This window comes from Ipomoea nil, unplaced genomic scaffold, assembly GCF_001879475.1.
Source record: "Ipomoea nil cultivar Tokyo-kokei standard unplaced genomic scaffold, Asagao_1.1 scaffold1421, whole genome shotgun sequence".
Lineage (NCBI taxonomy): Eukaryota > Viridiplantae > Streptophyta > Magnoliopsida > Solanales > Convolvulaceae > Ipomoea > Ipomoea nil.
This window is the reverse complement of record NW_017617849.1, coordinates 4737141-4755113: the sequence shown is the minus strand read 5'-3', so window position 1 is coordinate 4755113 and position 17973 is coordinate 4737141. Positions and strand designations below refer to the sequence as shown.

The window sequence follows — 17973 nt, the reverse complement described above, 5'->3', positions numbered from 1 at the left end:
GAACGAAATATTTTAAGTAGATGATAAACTTCAACTTTGCTTGTGTTCCCTGTTCGACATCCAGAAGACAACTCAAATTTTCAAATCTCATCTGACGACTGCTAATCACTAATTTAATGGTTAAGAAATCCAGGTTAGCAACCATATGCCAGACACGTAGAGCAAAATCTGGACAGCTGTCTCGATTAGTTTGATTATGGACAATTAAGAATATTAACGTTAAACATCACATTTCTCTGCGCTGGTGCGGCCGTGATATATATATACATAAGTGCATGCATGCATGCATGCATTCTTCCTAATTATTGTTTAATTTAATGGGAAATTGTGGATTATCTTACGCAAGAAATACTTAATGGGGTAATTAGTTGTCGCAAATATAGGGCTAGCTTGCTTGCCCGAAATAGCCACCGCGACAGTACAGTGTCGTCGTGGGAGTTGACTCTCTCAATCGCATATGTTCTACGAATTTGGTTGTTGTGTGAACGTCGTACGTTAGATTAATGTTGTGAGGTGTTCAATGCCTTCAACAAACTTTGAATATTCTGCTTACCTTTCTTTGAATATTACTATATATATATATTATGATCGGTGACGAAGACGAAATCCAAATGTACGTATTATGCATGCAACGGGGAAAATAAATTGAATTTCTGCCACACTGATGATCTAATAGTCAGAATATGTAAACAAATAATTCACTTTTTAAAATTGAATATTTTTAATATAATTATTGAGGCAACAATTGTCTGTTACGAGCCCAATCTGTAAGTGGGCTGCTGCAAAATGTTCGTTAAATGAAGTGTTATATAAATACAGGCCGGTTTGGACTTCACACTGAGCAGAATGGGCTTTTAATTCTTGATATTCGCATTTACAAAATGTTGGTAAACTTCAACCACGACTAGAATCTATAATTACAAAAGAAAGCCCAAAGCATCATTTACAAATTATACTATAGATAAATTAATAAATGTTCATTTTTAGTGTATTGAAAGTATATTATTTATATGAGTTAATTCCAGCAATGGTCCTCTGACTATCGTGATTTTTCAAAATTGGTCCTCGTCTTTTAATTTGGACGAAAAAGACACTTGACTTTCAGATTTGTTCCAACATTAGTCCTTCCGTTAATTTTCAGTTAATTAGGCGTTAGTATAGAGGATAAAATAGTTATTTTATTAGCTATCTCTTAAGTAAATTATACCACCGTAATTTCAATCCTTTTTTACGGTTTCAGTATACTTCCAGCTGCTTCACTGCCGGAAAGGTCCAAATGCCGGGAAGAAACGGTGGTTGTTGTGTCCATTGTAGCCGCCGCGCCGCCGGAAAGCACGTCGAGAAGAGTTGTTCGTCGTTGCCTCCTGCTCTGTTCGCCGAGAAAAAACAGGGGTTACCGGAAGCTCATTGAGAGAGCAACTCGCCGGGGAGATCCAGCCGCCGCCACTGTTAGTTACCGTCGTCGCCAACCACTGCTGCAACGTTGAGAGGGAACCAGAGCATGAACCTGCCTTCGCTGGATCCATTGTAGCGGCCACGCCGCCGGAAAGCATCATCATCAACTTCGCTAGATCTCCCGCTGCTGCTTCTTGCCGCCAATAGATCTGCTACAACAGAAGGTTACCGAAGCTCATTGGAGGCCGAAACTGCCGAGGAGAACGAAGCTGCTACGCTGATATGCTCACGTCGGAATGGAGGACGCCTTCTTGCTGCCGGAAAAGCTGCTACGTCAGAGAAGGAAGCTCGCCACTGCTCCGCGCTGTCGCCGGTGAAGGGCTTCTTGCACCGGTCACCGCCACTGTCGCTGCTACTTTGCTGGCCGAGAGAGAGACAGAGAACGGAAGAGAGACAGAGGCTCAAGGTGGTGGATTGTCGGTGGAAGAGGGAGAGAGAGACGGTGGTTCATGGTCTAATACATACCGCTATACTGCTTTCCAACTAATAATCACGGCTAAATGTGAATTAAAGATGTGGTTCCATATGTGAGTTTGAGCATCAAGAATTTCACTATCTTTCTCTGCAATATGTGGAAGGGATGATGCCATTTTTAGCTTCACTGGAGATTTTTTTTTTTTTTTTATCATTCTTAAGAGTCAAAAATACCCAAATAGAGAAACTTAAATTTGTAGTTCACTGAACACCACAATAATCATCTAGCACTTAACTTCCTTGAGACCATGGGCAAAGTACAAGAATGTTGGGTCTGTGGCACCATCCTTGTAGTAAGCAAACACAAGAGTGTTATCATCAGCCATGCTCTCTCCCACAAAAAATTGCAGGTCACTACGCTTTGAGAGCAGGAACTTGGTTGCTCCCTCAATGTTTTTCTTGAACACCTCTTGCTTCTTGGCATCCAGCTTAGGGGTCAACAGTTTGATGTATTTCTTAATGTATGCTACAAATTGCTTCTTATCAAAGGCAGGTTGCTCCTAGAGTCTGAAAGTGTCAACAATGTAGACGACCACCTTACCAGCTTGGTCATCAACTCCCTCATCCTCATAACCACCTTCTGCAGATGGGTTTGCCCCAATATCTCTTCAACTGCTCCCTGGACCACCCACTTTCTCAACTTCCCACAGAACCCCGTCCTCAATTTCCTTGTTGCAAAATGAGTCAGAGAGAAGCTCATCACCAGTTAGTAAATCCTGATAGACCAGCATGGTTGATAGCTTGAGCTCTCTCGAGATGCTCCGAACTGAGATTGAAGAAGATAACTAGGAAAAGACCCCTTTACCCTTTAACTTAACGTCCATATAAATCTTAGTTAACGGAAGGACCAATGGTGGAACACTTTTGATAGTCAAGGGTTTATTTTGTCCAAATTAAAAGACGAGGACCAAATTTGGAAAATCACAATAATTGGAGGACTATTGCTGGAATTAACTCTTATTTATATACTGAATGTTTATTATTTAGTAGTATAAGAAATAATGTAACATACCCTTACAGCACGTTTGGTTCACGGAATGAATTTTGAGGTAATAGAAATGATATTCCATAAGGAATGGAATAGGTAAGGAATAGAATATGAATTGTATTCTATTGTTTGGTTCGCAGAAGGAATAGACTTTAGAAATTATATTACAGTGTTTGGTTAATTTAAAGAATATAAATGAAATATGTTTTAAAAGACATAAATACCCTTATAAAAATATGTTATGGTGGTGGTAGCGGCGGTGGTGTTGGTGGTGGCAATGGGCGGTGGCGGTGGTGCTGTTGGGGTGGTGGTGCTGGTGATGGTGGCGGTGGTGGGGGTAAAATAGGAAATAGAAACTTTAGACTATTCCTGAGAATTCAGGAATAGCCTAATACCAGGCCCCTAAGAATCTTTATTCCCCTTGCAAGGGGAATAGATCATTTCCGAGAATAATGTTCCTAAGAATACAAGTGGTTACCAAACAACGAAATAGACCTATTACTGAGAATGCTATGTCATTTTAGGCCTATTCCATGAACCAAACAGACCATCAGAGTTGCTCGACGCTCATTAGAGATTCACATGGACAATATGGTACATGTTTTTAAGGAATAAAATTGAGTTACAGATGCACCAATTAAAACTTCCCTTTAGCATAGGTTTTTTTTTTTTTTTTTTTTTTTTTTTTTTTTTTTTTTTTTTAAGGACACCATATATTCGAACACCTCTTTTTGGGATTTTTTTTTTTTTTTTTTTACTTGGAAAGTGTTAATAATAATAATATTATAGTGTATACTTAATAGACTTGTGGTGGTAGTTTAGTTGACTTTGCCTAGCCTATTGTATATGAGACTTTTATATTAGCTATTTCTATAGGACTCTATTGTTGTAACCAATTGAGATAATCAATCGATATGATTATGAACATGTAATACTCATCGAAAGATCCCTGCTTAGAGAACCATTAGTAGTTTTCACCAATGTTTGGCTAAGTAGGAAACTCTCATTGGGGGGTTTTCACTAACAGTGACAGATGACATGGATGAGAGGAATTTGGTGTGTAGAGACGAGCATAACTATATGCATTTCATGTGTCTGCTGGGTGTATGGAATGGTCGCCAATTGGCATCCACTTCCTTTTTGTTTTTTTTTTTTTTTTTTTTTTCAATTAATTTGGTCATCAGAGAAATTGAAAGGTTAACAACTAGTATTCGCGTGCATTTGATTCTATTTTATGCTAATAATTTATTTTGTATTTTTCCAAAAAAAAAAATATGTATGTGTATCTGGTTTGTTAAATAATCACCGAATAGAGTCGCTCATATGTTAAGGCTGATCTTCCTTTGTCTAATGGTAGGAAATGGCTTGACCATCTCTTTCTTTCTTTTGTTGTCTTTAGACCTTTATTGAATGAATACTTTTATTTTATCAAAAAAAAAAAAAAATACTAGTAACCCAACAGGGTAGTTCAAGTGGCAAATGAGCTCTTTTTGTGAGGGAAAATTTTGGGATAACTCGAGTTCAATTCCTACAAGTGACGATTCCCTTGGAGTGAACCGGGTGAACCTGGACCGCGGACAGAGAAAGACCCGGACTACATTGTGGTTTACATAAAAATATATATATATATATATATATATATATATATATATATATATATATATATTAGTAAATAAAAAAAAAATCGTGTGCATTTCGTGTGCTGGTTGCTCTAGTCATTCATTTTATGTTTTTCTTAATTTCTGCTAATATTTTTTATAATTATAAATATAAATATTTTATATATCAAAGTTTTCAATTTTACTTTAAAACAAATTTATAATTTTACAATATAATTGTAATTAAATTATAACCATTATTAGACATTAGAAATGATAATAAATAAAGAATAATAACTTATAACTGATGTGAAGTGGTGGGTTTAAAAAATTGAAGAAAAAAGAACTAAGGAAAAAAAAAAAAAAAAAAAAACCAATCATTGAATATGTGTGTGTGTTTATTTATTTATTTATATTGAAAAAGTGTATTAATAATTAATACATTATATAAATTATTTGTTATTGATTTATAAATTAGTAATTTATGTTTTTGATTATTTATTACAATTTATTACTTTATTAATTATTATTGTATTTAATAAAATTATAAATGCATTATTATATGTTTAAATTATTTTAATACATACTTACTAATTTTTTTCATATTAATTTATTTAAATTTAAAATTAAATTTTTTTCCAAACCTATGCCGGCGAAACGTATTTGTCATGCTTTTTACTTTTTAGCACGCCCATGGAAAAACCCGCCCCATATGATGGGGGCTTTGGCGGGCCCCGTCCCACCCCGCCGGTGTTCTTCCCCTCTTATGATATACAATTGAATTACAGGAGTACAGAGTAACAGAATCACTGATCACTAGTGGATAGAAATTAGCAACCTAATAAATCTGGTTATGTTCTTAAATTTGCCTAGGATTCTTCTATACTCAATGATTTTCTTCATTAAATTTGGAAGACTGGGCTGAGGCTGCAAGTCAATGCCACAAAAATCTTATCATCAATACAAACTGGAGAGTTTTGAGTGAACAATTCAGGAAATTGGCATTAGATGATTCAGATTTGGTCATTAGAACATATTATTATTATGCACTACAAAAGATACAACCATCATTTTGTATAGCTTTATGTTCATTGATTTGAGAAAGAAAGACATATATACATTCTACTAAACTATACAAGGAATTTACATTTAGCGTTGCAATTCCAGAAACTGACGATTTTGCCCACCCGGATCTGTAGGCTCAGCTCATTTTCAGCCATCTCTGTCCGGGTCAACCCACCGCCGGCGATGTTTCAACGCCGTAACAAGTTCCGGTCAACGGCAAACTACTCCGTTGTGTTGTTTTATAGCGGCTGGAAACGCCGCGCCTCGTTAACCCTGTCCCCAACAGTTGAAGTACATGACTTGCCTGAGCGAGTCATCGGCCTGCCTAATCCGCTCCTCTCCGCTCCCGCTTCCGACGAACCCTCCAAGATCGGAGCCGGAAAGAGGCCGGAGATCGGATGCGGAAGATGAAGAAGAAGAAGAAGAAGAAGAAGAAAAGCATTTTTTGGTTTGCTGAAGGGATCTGAGGCCAGACTTCAGTTTCTGACCTTGATCGGAGTGGTTATTAACGAAGGCGACACCCGCCGCCACCCAAACACGGTTCAAACTCATATTGTTCTGGTTTTTTTTTTCTTTTCCTTTAAGCCTTGTTCTACAAATTTCAAGGATTGTTCCGATTCGAAGCAGTAGAGATCACCCAGTCGGAGCTGTTGAGAATGGCGGAAGTGGTGAGCGAATTTATAGAAGGACCAACACAGGAAACAGGAAATCCGGAAACCAGAAACCGGGGGCGGTTTTGAGAGATGACTGGCGCGTGGTGCCAAACTATGGGGCACGTTTGGAGTTGTCGATTGTGTACAAACACAGAAAAGATTCGTTTCTCGTCATATTCTCACGGTATTTTGGATTTTTTCGACTATTTTCTCTTTTTGCGAGAAAAATTGACACCTTTGCCTGGACCTTGGATAAAAAAGTGCGGGACAGGTGGCATGCTTATCCGAACGGGCATTCCATGAGTCATCACATCTAAGCAAACAGGTTCCTACCCTCACTGGGTCCCACACTCCACTACGAGCATACCCTTCATTCATTCAATAATTACCGTTTTGCCTGTCGGTTTCCCTGGGTCCTTTGTCGTTATATGCGCTGTGGACCCCACGTCACGTGGGAATCTGTTCGTCTTCACGTGAACGAGTCAACACTGGCGGAGCATGACCCGGGCAATGACTCACCTACTTTACCTGAAATAATTAATTTAAATTTAATGTAATTATCACAATTTAAAAATGATTATATACAAAGATTTTTTTTTTTTTATATGACAACAAAAACTCCAGTTGTTAATACAAAAACATGTATGAGATTCTGATAGGATCATACTAGTACTAATGCACTAAATTTTATGAGAATTCGAAATTAACGTGTGATTCTGTTCAATGTTATTTCGATCAAATCTCTAGTACAAGATGTTTTTAATACAAATTGTCTTATTTTTTGGTGTAATTTATATATTATTAGACAAAAGTAATGTTTATTTAGTGTATAAATTTAAGTTATCACAACTGATTTTATCATCACAACATGTACGGGCTTAACTCAATTATTGCAGTATTTAGAAGAAGAGATCAATGTTTAAATCTTAGTGGTGGTAGTGTAGGAATTATGTTTAAAGTGGACAAATTCTTCTTTGTGCACACCGACATTTGGTCATACCTGTCGGGTCATTGAGTCATCAAAATTTATATTCTCTCAAATGTTATGTCGAACCGCCAAAGCTGGGGTATGGGCTGTCTTTGGAGATATGGATTCAACATTTTAGAAGAAGAGATTTCTTGTCAGATGTAATAATGTTATTTTTCATTTTATAAAAAAAATGTTTAAATTCCTAATCAGCTTTTTTAAGTAATGGAAAACATAATTATTAAAGAAACCATGATGGCTGATTGAATGGGACCTTACACTATTGTATTCATCGTGGATACATCTTCTGAAAACGACCTTTCTCTCTCTCTCTCATTTATTACCTTTTTTATTAAATAAATTAAGTTAGTACAGATATGATCTAATTACCAAATCTAATTATAATAAGGTATATTGAGATCCTGCAATTAAGAGATGAGATCAATTAATTTAATGAAAATGAAAACAACCACACTTAATTAATTTAATGAAAACAACCACAAAAAACCAGACCACTTTCTCATTTCCAACTAATACATCAGTTTATTTAGTTCCAATTAATGAAATTACTTTCTTAATTTTATCGAAATTATTAAATTAATTGTCTTATCATTAAAACTATCATATAAGTCGCCAATTCTGAGCAAAGGCAGCAGCTAGCAAATGATTAGTTTTCATCAAAAGTTCTTAGACACGTAGACATTGTATATGTAGATATGTACATCCAAATGAAATTACTTACTATGTTGTCCATCCATTTTCTCGTGAGAAGCATCTACACATACTATTAATCACACAATTTATTTCAACTTTATTGCTCAATAATAATAATAATAATAATAATAATAATAATAATAATAATAATAATGAAAAGGGTCAATTAGGTCCCTAAACTTTTAAAAGTGTAATTATACTCTTTAACATGTTATATTGAGATAATGAAGTTCAAGAACCGGTAAATGACCTGCTATTGCATGTCATTTGGTTCCGGTATTTCCCCCGACAAAAATCCGGTGACTAGCGACGGTTTAACCAATGCTGGTCGTCGGATTTTCATCGGAGATAATACAGAATCCGAAATGACCTGTAATAGCAGGTCATTTATCAGTTCTTGGACTTCATTGGCTCAATATGACATGTTAAAGGGTGTATTTACACTTTTTAAAAGTTTAAGAACCTAATTAACTTTTAGGGAGCGTTTGGTTCACGGAATCTTGGATTACCCCAAGTAATAGGATTACCTCCAAGAAGGTAATGTGAGATTTTGGGAATATAAGATTACCTTATATGTGTTTGGTTTGGCGTGTGGAATATAATATTACCTTTTTTGTAAAACCAATTACCTAATTATATAAGGATTATTATAATTAGGTAATCATTTATTATTATTGGTTTTGGGGTTTTTTGGGCTAGGGAGGTCCAACACAACCGTGATTGGTCGATTCACCGTTCACAATGCGGCTTATAGAAAAATAAGTAGAAAAAATATAACTCAATGCTTTTGTACGTGAAAACCGAAAGGAAAATCACAGGCCTTTTTGGAGGTGTCTTTGTACATATAGTAGGGCTATTTTGTGTATATGATGTTGTGAAGAAATAGAGCTACTATACTTTGTAAATTGAGAGGGAGTCTTCTTCATGCGTGGAAGAGTGGTGGAGCCTTCTCATATGGAGTCTTCTTCATGTGGTCTTCTTGCTTAGATGAGTGGAGAGTGGTTGTGGAAGAGTGCATTCTCTTTGGTAGAGTGATGGAGTCTTCTTGAGGATGAAAGAATAGTGAGTGGTAGGATAGTACTTGGGAGAGTCCTCCCACATGTAGATGAATGATTGGAATCCCCCTCCTTGTGCTCTTCTTCTCCTTTTTATAGCCAGCCCATCCTAAAAGTGTCTGTTGGACCATTTAGTAGGGTATTGATGGGTGATAATTAGGGGGTTATGGGTATTAAGTTGGTTGATAAAGAGGCTAACGGCTAGTTAGTAAGTAGGGTAATAATTAGGTAATAATAGGGTAGTAAATAGGTTTCATGGATGATAATGTAAGAATAACGGCTAGTTTAGGCCGACCTTCTACTTGTGCCGACTTCCGGGTCGAGCCGACCCCGGGTTGAGCCGACTCCTCGGTTTGGCTCGTATCTTTTTTGGGCTTACTCCATTTTCTCTTGGGCTTCTCTTTTCTTCTTGGGCTTGATTTCTTTTCTTCTTGGGCCCCGAGCCCACGGGGTTCACACCCCATCAATTATTATTATTATTATTATTATTATTATTATTATTATTATTATTATTATAAGGAATAGTTAACAATGACAATGTTGGAATAAATCAAGGTAATCTAAGATTACCTAAGAAAATGAGGGTAATCACATTACCTTAAAACATTCCCGCCACATCAGCTTTCAAGTAATATAACATTACCTGGTAATCTCATAACTTGAATCAAACAAAGTCATACAACATTACCAGACTCAGATTACCTAGGTAATCTCAGATGACCTGAACCAAACACCCCTTAAGGTAAAGTTTAGAGGTTTATTTGACCATTTTTAATAATAATAATAATAATAATAATAATAATAATAATAATAATAATAATAATAATAATAATAATAATAATAATCGTTGGTAAAAATTATACCAATTCAATATGCCTTAACAAGAGTTATGTATGAACAATTGGGAGAATAGTTAAATGGAAAGAATAGGAAGAAAGAATAGGAAATAATACGTATATGGGTAGTTCAATTAGTTATTGGGTGAAAAATTGTGAATTAAAACGGAAAATAATAATCAATAAAATATGATGAGAAAGTAAGGATAATGATATATTGATAACAAAAATATGAAATTATGAATTATTACAAATGCTGAACAATGAAGACCAATTTAATTATCAGAATACCCATTAAGTAATTTTATTATAATTATGGGACGAAAAATATAAATTTCATTTTAGTCAATAAGTACTTGTCAAATGGTATCAATTATCAAACCATGGAAAGAAAAGCAGCATAATAGCTTATCATTGAAGAAGGGTGCCCACCTACACCTTTAACTAGAGTAAATATTGCCACTTGGCCCTTATAAAGTATAATATTGTTCACCAAATATCAGAAAGAGACTTCACTTTTTTGACAAAAATAAACCATTCCTCTACTGTGAATGTATAATCCTTACCTTATACAAAAATGGAGGACAAAATCATACAATGTTAATCAGTAGCAATGATACCATGACAACAAAAGCTCCCTTCAACATCAAATCCAGATTGGCTTCAAACATGGAATCACTTTAAATGTTCATAGTTGTGCCAGAGAAATGATGCAAAGTTATATATACACCTTAAAGGCATGCATTAGACTGGTTCTGATATCATGTTAAGGGATGGCTTTCTCTGCCAAAGCAAAATAAGCTTTGTATACATTTCCAGTAGAAATCATCCCATCATCAACCTGTTGTCGAGCTAGATATCTTTCCCTCCTTTCTTTCTGCAATGGAAAGACAATTTCTTGAAGATCAAATGATGAAGCTCTTTGTTGAGCAGAGCATATATATAATATATAAACATAAATGCGCAATCCAACTATAAGCTCAGACTTTTAGTTGGTATCAGATCCAACCCAATGCCAAAGGCCATGACTTACCCATTCATCTATAACATGACCTTCTCCAACTATTTTGGGACCATTGTCTTGTGGTGGCTTTTTGCGTGCTTCAAGCTCCGCCTCTGCCTCAGCCAGTTGATGATTAAGTTTCTCTAATGCCTTGAAAGATGCACACATAAGGTTAGAAAAATGCAACATATATAGAACAGATTACGGGAGCAAATGGCAGAGTATAAATATATTCTCGACTTCTCCAGAAAAATTAACGAAGAAACCTACTTACAGGGCAAGGATGCTCTGCGTCAAGGAAGATTACTCTTAGTATCTGTTCAACTGCTACCTCATCCTTTTGTTCATCAAACTGCGTAAAATGGATGGTTAACTAAAATGTCAATATGTACATTGTTTTATCAATTATATGCATTTTTTGTAAGCAGACCAAAGAAATTTGGGCATTGAAATCAATATAATTACATGAACTACACGCTAGAAATCATTGAATTTTCTTTACACATCCACCCCCCATTATGTCTGTAAGTGAATTAAGGGGTTAAATCGAGTGCACATGGCTCTTGTGTGAACGCACTAGACAGCTGTTTCGTAATTATAACCATGATTACGCATAAACAATATAGGATCACATTATTTACCAGCTCTGCAGCGTAGTCCATATCCCCTTTTACTTTTAGGCTCATGATCTTGAACTTCACGCTGCTCTTCATACCAACTGGTTTCTCATTATTCTCAGGAGGCTCCACAAATTTGAAAACTGTAAATAATCAATCCGTCGAAATCATGAAATGCAGCACAGTACAAGACTACCCATTTTGGTGAGCAAAGTCAAAAAACGCTCTATACATAGAAAAGGAAAGAGAACAACGATGTCAGTACCTGTAGCAATAATACTTTCATCGGGAGCAAGTATACCCCCTGGTGGACGCATGTAACAACTTTTTGGTGCAGTCGTTTGGAACTTGAATTGAACGAAAAAAAAAAAAAAAAAAAGAAGCGTTTATACACAATAGTGATCAGTTTTATTGTATGCATACATAAGAGGATTAAAGCAAAAATTGCAGCAGTAAAGAATGAAAGTGGGAAAAGGAAAATATAGGATCATATATTCGTATTGCATAGCATATTAGCCAGAAGGTACGCACTACGCTAGAATTGATTGGATAAATTCGCTAAGTTCACCAATCACCATTAGCTGGAACGCACTGGAACTTTTTCAGGATAGAACAATCAATCTTTTTTGTTTAATTAGGACCAGTCATGGAGCATTATGTGGAGACTGCATAAATCCATTGAATTTAACAATACCACTATAACACCAAATATGATAAATTGCTGGGCACAACTTCAACATCCTGCACTAGCTGAGTCCACAAAATCATTATTGTTGTCCACTGGGCACCACTCATTATCTTTAATTTTTATATCAGAAGCAACAAAAACCACAGGTTGATGGTTTTTTTCTTTCTCCAACCAATGCTAATAAACGAAAAAGTTTTGCCATAAATGGGCCTATGCTATTAAATCATGTGATCTATTTCAATTACTTTATCATTCCTTCCCAAAGCAGACAATTCTTTAGCAAATCAGACAAGTAGTGTTTAGCCACAAAACACAAGATAAAACAAATGTGACCACTAAACTGGAATTACCCAAAGTATGATGAAAAACAATGCCTTAAGTTTTTCTCATACCTTAAAGGCAACATGAGCCTTGGTGACATTCTTGATTTTGATTGCACTCCTGACTTGTTTCCCAGGTTCATCTTCATAAGGTCATGTTTGCAAAAGAGATTAATATAATATAGTCCAGAGGGTTTAAGAATGACATAATAATCTATGTGGGGCATTTTAGTCTAAAACACAAAACTGGGTTAAGGGTGTATCTACAGTGGGAAGAAGAGGAATTTGAGAATTAAGACAGATCAAACTAACTAACATACAAAAGAAAAAAAAAAGTATGAATTGGGAAATAAAGTGCAAAACTTACAGGGAAAATAGAGCTTGTTGGAGGGATCAAGACTGAGCCTGCGACGAGTGGGAAGAAAAGACTTGATGCTCATGGAAGAGACTTTAGAAGTGGCGGTGTTGTGAAGAATACTGGGCTGATGATCACCTGCCAAGACATTATCGTGCTGCTTCCTGAAAGAAGAAGAAGAAGAAGAAGCTGCAGAATTGGTTGAATGCCAAAATGGCAGTTTGTATAGAGTCCAAACTTTTCCCTCCGGCACCAATTTCTCGCTTGCAACTGCCATGTTTTTTTTTTTCTCCGATCCGTCAAAGTGGTTTTCTCGGCTGTTTGTTCGTTTTTTGTAAGCGTGGGTGGGGGTTCTTAAATGCAGCAATTGGATCCTGTCTGTACATTGGTGGTAACTGGTAATGGAATGAATTTTGTTTTTTTGTTTTTTTTTTTTTTTTCTTTTCTCTCTCCCTAATGCATTCCAATCAAATTTGTATAGTATGGCTTCTTCTTTTCTATTTTTATTATTGCTGAGGTTTAAAGGGGTGAAGGTTGACAATGACTCTTCCTTCACTATAATATGAAATTAAAATTAGGATGTGAGGATAATTCACAAGACCCAAATCGTCACTTTTAGATGCAATATAACGACTTCTTGATTAAGATTAATTAATATTGCAAATTGAATCACCACTCATCATACATTTTTACAAAAAAGCGCAAGTTAAATCCACTGCTCACTATGATCATGGCTAATTTGTATACTTTTAGTTTAAACTTTGGGAGATGTTTAACTTTTGTTGTTTTTAAAAGCTGTGAGAGGCGTTCAACCTTTGTTATTGGCAGTATTTAACTTAGATTAATGCAATATTTTCTTTAGGAATTCCTTATTTTGTGTGTATTAAAACAAATGCATGCGTCAAGCACCTTGTGCTCAGATGGCAGGTAATGACCTCTCCCAATGTAGGAAGTCATGAGATTGAGCTTTAGTGGAGGCGACGTTGACTCTTTGTGCTTCATTAAGTCTATGTAATAGAGTCAGTAACATCCAAAAAAAAAAAAAAAAAATAGGGTTTCGTTCCGACTAAGTGTATGGGGTCAACCCAACCCCCTAGCCCAGGTCAAAAGACCTCGAGCCAAACCCTGAAGTTGGCATTGGACAGAGAACAGCAACAACAATTTCCGTTTGTTATTTTTAAATTTTTTTAAAAAAATTATTTAATTTTCATTTATGTCAAGTCACCAACCGATCAAATGTCAAATCATTGTCGCATTAAAAAAAACACATATGGAAGTCTAGGTAACACCGAAATCGATAATAACTTGTTGAATAAGTCAAATTAAGACTCAATTACACCTTTTTTTTTTTTATTACTTCAATGGGTTTAAATGACGTATTTTTTAGTTAGAAAGTTTAACTACACTATTTTTATGAATTTAAAAGACTTACTTACTTGATACTTTTTTCTATAAATGATAAATGAAGGAATTTAATTTGGTGATAGGTGGAATTAAAATGAAAATGATGTAAATAAGAAAAGACCAAGATGAGACTTCATTCTTGATAGAGAATATACGAGCATGATCGAGTTAATCAGTACAAGATCGGTCGAAACTGATCATCTCCGGCGTTGTTAAACTCATCTCCCGACCAGCGTTCCTGATATGAATAAGAGCTCGGTAGACTCCGTGTCAACTCGTGATGTATCAACTGTTCCCGATTAGATTTGACTAGGAAGCCCATTAACATGACCGATCGCTAAGCTTTTTTCTCCACAATCACCTCAAAGGTACTCCCCATGCAGAACGATTAGATCGTATCACATTCCAGTCTCATCTAAACACTTGGCATGATAATTATGATCGCCCAACCTACATCCAAAATGTGTGAGACATGCTGATAGCCCGATATGTATGTCCACCCCGTCTCACCTATAAAAGGCACATTAATTACTAGTAAGAGAGACTTTAGATATTTTCCCACTTTAGACACTCTAGGTTACCTCGTTTTTGTTTACCGACCTCAAAACTAACTAGGGTGATCACATTGGTCTAGTTTCAAACGCCACAAGCTACAGAACTACTAATATGTCCGTACCCCCAACATTTGACACATCAATTATGAATTCCCCCATTTGCATCTGGTTTGAATTTTAGTTATATAAAAGATTTAGCGAGTACTTTATCTTATCTGCCCTTGAATTCTTTTTTGTTAAATGATATGTGAATGAGTGAATTGAGTTGTTCAAGCTTTAGCTAAACATGTTTTTTCTTTGGTTGATGGTAAGGAATGATTTTCCATTCCCCCTCTGTTTATTTTTGATATTCTCAGTTGGTAACTTGGTATATGAATTAATGAATGCCTTTCTTCAAAGGAAAAAAAAAAAAAAAAAAAAAAAAAAAAGAGCTTTCTCCATAATAGCTTTCTCCATAAAAAGGCCGGATAAGTGTCACGCCTAAAGACTAAAGTATGTGATTAGATATAGATAATAGATGTGCCAAAATTCTATACTTTTTTGTTTCAAAAGAAGGAATTATATTATTCTCAGACACTACAGTCTACGGGGTACAACAAATGGCCATTTGTTTATTCCAAGATACTCCCCAATCCAGATGATCTCTCTCTTTCCCCATATATGCCCCTCCTGTAATTTTCACCATTTATTATCATCACTGTAATAATATAGAGTAATTGCAATAAAGAAATTCTATTTTTTTAAAAAGAGTATCAATCCGTCCACGTAAAATTTGACAACAAACTAGTTCACTGTATTTTTATTTGCTATACTCGATAAAAAGAATTAGAATCATTATTAAGTGGCGACCGATTTGAAAAGGCATCATGGCGCACACCCTTTTTGACAATGCACTATGCTAAAATTATTGTTCGGTTTAAATACCCAACTCTAAAAAGACAATATACTCCGTATTTTTACCTAGGTCACTCTTCCCACTAAAATTTAAATTTGTGATCTCTAATTTAAAAAAGTCACAGTTATACAATTTGATCAAAATATCTTTGGAAATTTTTATAATTTCTATTGTGTGTTACAGCATTTTATGACAAATTTTGTCGTACAACCGTGTACACCATGCATGGTGTACACTGTTGCAAAATGATGTCGTGCCATTAAAAAAAAAAATCATTTTTCGTTGTCGTTAATGGCGTTAGGCGGTTTTCTTTCGCATTCAAACATTCGATTCTCTCTTCGCAATTGCACAATTTAGAAATTATGAATATACTGTATAGAAATTATGAATCTACAGTATTAGATTTGTGAACATGTGATAGAACTATATGTTCATAATTTTATAAATATATGTTCATAATTATAGAGCTATATGTTCATAATTTTCGATGTTCATATTCCCAATTGTTGAACTCTGTATTCACAAATCACAGAACTATATGTTCATAATTTGATAACTATATAGTTTAGAAATTATGAATCTACAGTACATATATTATGAATCTGCAGTATAGAAATTATGAATCTACTGTATAGAAATTATGAATCTATTGTATTTAAATTATGAATTTACGGTTTAAAAATTATGAATCTACAATATAAATTTTATGAATTTACAGTATAGAAATTATGAATCTACAGTATAGATTGGAACCGTGCGCACTTTACATGGTGTACACAGTTACACAACATAACGTTCCCATTTTTATCTTCTTCTGGTTGTAAAAAAAAAAAAAAAAAAAAAAAAAAAAAAAAAAACCCTCGGTTTTCCAATAAACATATTGGGATGAGGCCCAAATACACCTATCCAATACTAACCAATCGTTATATCCTACACCACGGCGCATATAGCACTGTGCGCCGCGCGCCTCCCAAAACAACGTCGTTTTGGGATAGTGTTGGGAGGCGCGGTAGGAAGTTGCTGAGATTATGTGTATTTGTTTACAACATTATGTGTATTTGTTCACAACGTTATGTGTATTGGTTCATACAGTTATGTGTATTTTTTATACAATTATGTACATTCTTTTTATACAATTATGTACATCCGAATCAGAAAATTTGTGTGTATTATGTTAAGAGTTGATGTGTATTATGTTAAAAGTTTATGTTTATTATGTATTATGTTAGATTATGTGTATTATTTTTTAAAAAGAGTATGTATATTTTGTTATATAATTATGTACATTCATGTATAACATTATGTGTATTCTAGTATAAAATTATGTACATTCTTGAACAGCGGTTTTTTTTTTTTAAAAAAAAAACTACTGCCATTCACTGGGGCGGGAAATTTCAAAAAAAAAAAAAAAATTAAAACGACGTCATTTTGCATCTGGGCGCATAGTGCAACGCGCGCTGTGGTATAAGATATAAATTGCCAATACTAACAAATTGGGCTGAATCGAAACCTGCAATTCTTAAGCATTATGGGTCCGACAAAACTGCTAAACCCAAAAGGAACATTACGGGAGAAGATTGATGTCTGTTCAAAAAATATGTTAACCTTCATTGCACTTCTACTTGATACTTTTATTATATAAAATAACAATTATGTCATCAAATCACAATGTAGGTACGGCGAATTGTTTATATTTTATTGAACGTGAGTTGACATAACATTGATGATATGATATATTATACGATGAGATGGTAAATATACATCTACATTAGTCCTTTTTTCATCTCGAATAGAGTATTACAATCTAGGCACTAACACTTAGTATAGGTATATACTAACTTCTGACATATCCTTATTCATGCAAGTTTATCTTACTTTTAAAAGTGGAGTCTACTCGCACATTATCAAATTTGCAATTATCTCATTATTTTCTTTACATCCATACAATTTCAATTCACTTTCAAATTAAATAACAGTTGCGGGAGAGAAGCAGGTAATTCCAACCGGAGTAATAGCTCCAGGGACAAGCATAATCATTCCAGATGGTTACCTCCTCAGCGGGGCTTCTTGAAACTTAATGTTGATGCAGCAATGGGCAGAGCCCGGGCGAAGATGGGCTTTGGCTATATCCTTAGAGACGAGTATGGTACCTTTATTGTAACCAAAGGTTCTAAAAGGTCTTATGCTTACTTACCAAGAGAGACTTAAGCAGATGCTAATAGAGAAGTATTGAGCTGGCTCAAGGAGAGGAACCTCAGCAAAGTTCAGGTGGAATCAGATTCCCTCCAAGTGATCCAACCTCTAAACTAAACCAGCAGAGAGTCTTCTTTTA

The 17973-nt window shown here is 35.1% G+C and overlaps 1 protein-coding gene and 1 pseudogene across 1 annotated transcript; both read right to left on the bottom strand.

Moving 5' to 3' along the window:
- Positions 1–2093: 2093 nt before the first annotated feature.
- Positions 2094–2705, bottom strand: LOC109187317 (annotated as a pseudogene).
- Positions 2706–10191: 7486 nt separating this feature from the next.
- LOC109187222 (vesicle-associated protein 4-1-like) lies at positions 10192–13269 on the bottom strand. Its single transcript, XM_019337366.1, has 7 exons — positions 12801–13269; positions 12506–12576; positions 11691–11772; positions 11450–11568; positions 11083–11160; positions 10839–10958; positions 10192–10682 (listed from the first exon to the last, which is right to left on the bottom strand). Exons 1-7 carry the CDS (start codon positions 13063–13065, stop codon positions 10572–10574), a joined length of 846 nt encoding a protein of 281 aa, XP_019192911.1. The 5' UTR covers positions 13066–13269; the 3' UTR covers positions 10192–10571.
- Positions 13270–17973: the final 4704 nt, after the last annotated feature.